General features: G+C 40.0%; 1 protein-coding gene across 1 annotated transcript; it reads left to right on the top strand.

Annotated features, from left to right (window-relative positions):
• Positions 1-219: 219 nt before the first annotated feature.
• LOC145636621 (F-box/FBD/LRR-repeat protein At1g13570-like) lies at positions 220-813 on the top strand. The gene has a single exon (XM_081688191.1). The coding sequence runs from the start codon at positions 220-222 to the stop codon at positions 811-813; it is 594 nt and encodes a 197-aa protein (XP_081544317.1).
• The last annotated feature ends 557 nt before the right edge of the window (positions 814-1,370 follow it).

Below are 1,370 nucleotides of genomic sequence, written 5' to 3'. Positions count from 1 at the left end.
AATGTTAAAATCCGTCGGAAATAAACGACGGAATAAAAATCCGTCGAAAATTCCGAAGTTTACGACGGAATTTCGTGTCCGTCGGAACAATTCCGTCGGAAATCAGCCTTTTTCTAGTTGTGTATTTCTGTCAGTTCATACTTTAAATCCGTGAACTGTTTCCTCCAACAACTATAACTAAGTTTTCAACTCTATTATACAGAATAGATTCATCAAAACATGTCCACAGCAAGAAACCGCAAGCAGCAACTCCACGCATCATCCGATAGGATTAGCAACTTGCCACTAAACGTCTCACAGCAAATCCTTGAATGTTTACCCCTACAACAAGCAGCGAGGACAAGCATCTTATCCAAGTATTGGAGGAACAAATGGGCTTCGATTTCTCAGCTGATTCTTGATGATTCATTCTTTACATGCATCCTCGATAAGAGAAGTGAACTTTCTGACAGGTTATTGGCATACAATAAAGCTGTTACTGATATTCTTTTGAGTCATGTTGGACCGTTATGTAAGTTTGTTCTTTACATTCCCGGTTGGTGTACAAAAGAAACAGACTTTGGTTCGTGGTTACGATTTGTTCATGCTAATGGTGTCAAGGAAATTACTTTGGAAGATTATCGCCGTCCAGCTAGAAACTTTCCAACTTGTTTGTTCTCTTTTGTTAGATTGACACATTTGACAGTCGTCAATTGCAATCTTTTATCTCTTTCTCCAACATTTAGGGGATTTCCATGTCTTATTAGTCTAAAGCTCGGTAACCCCTATGAAGTAGGATCTAGTTATAGAGGAATTCCAAGTTTATCTTCATGATTGACAAACTTTGTCAATCTAAGGGTATTTATGGTATTTCACCTTGGTTAGTTGAGGATGTAATTGTCAATTCCAGCAGCTGACTGGATATAATTGCCTTGACTAAGCATCCAACATGTGCAAGCCTCAGCCTTGTTGGACTTCACGGCACACGCCCAAGCCTTGTTGGATTTCACGGCTGTCATCTGTTAGGGGTCCAGCCCAAGTTATGGTAAAATGTTCATAATTTTGGTCTTCATGAATGGCCCAAATTGCATTACATTTTACTTAGTATTATGAGTCCATCTTGGGGCTTATTTTTGGTGGCTTGTTTAGCAAGCTTGTTAAGGGTAATTCTTTCTAAGAGTGGCCAGCAAGTGCTGTAGGAGTAGTAGAACAAAAACACACACAAAAGTGAGAGTTTTGAGTGAAGGTGGTCTTCAGATTTTCAGGGACAGCTTTCAGATATTTGTCCGTCACCGGAAATTCCACCGTTGGATCGTCCCCAAATTTTGACAGCTTACTTCTGACATCAAGGAATTCATTTTGGACGGTTGGATCGTCGTTTTGAGGTCTGG

This window comes from Chenopodium album, chromosome 1 (genome assembly GCF_948465745.1).
Source record: "Chenopodium album chromosome 1, dcCheAlbu1.1, whole genome shotgun sequence".
NCBI classification, from domain to species: Eukaryota; Viridiplantae; Streptophyta; class Magnoliopsida; order Caryophyllales; family Amaranthaceae; genus Chenopodium; species Chenopodium album.
The sequence above is the reverse complement of the archived record's forward strand: the minus strand, read 5'-3'. Positions and strand labels throughout refer to the sequence as shown.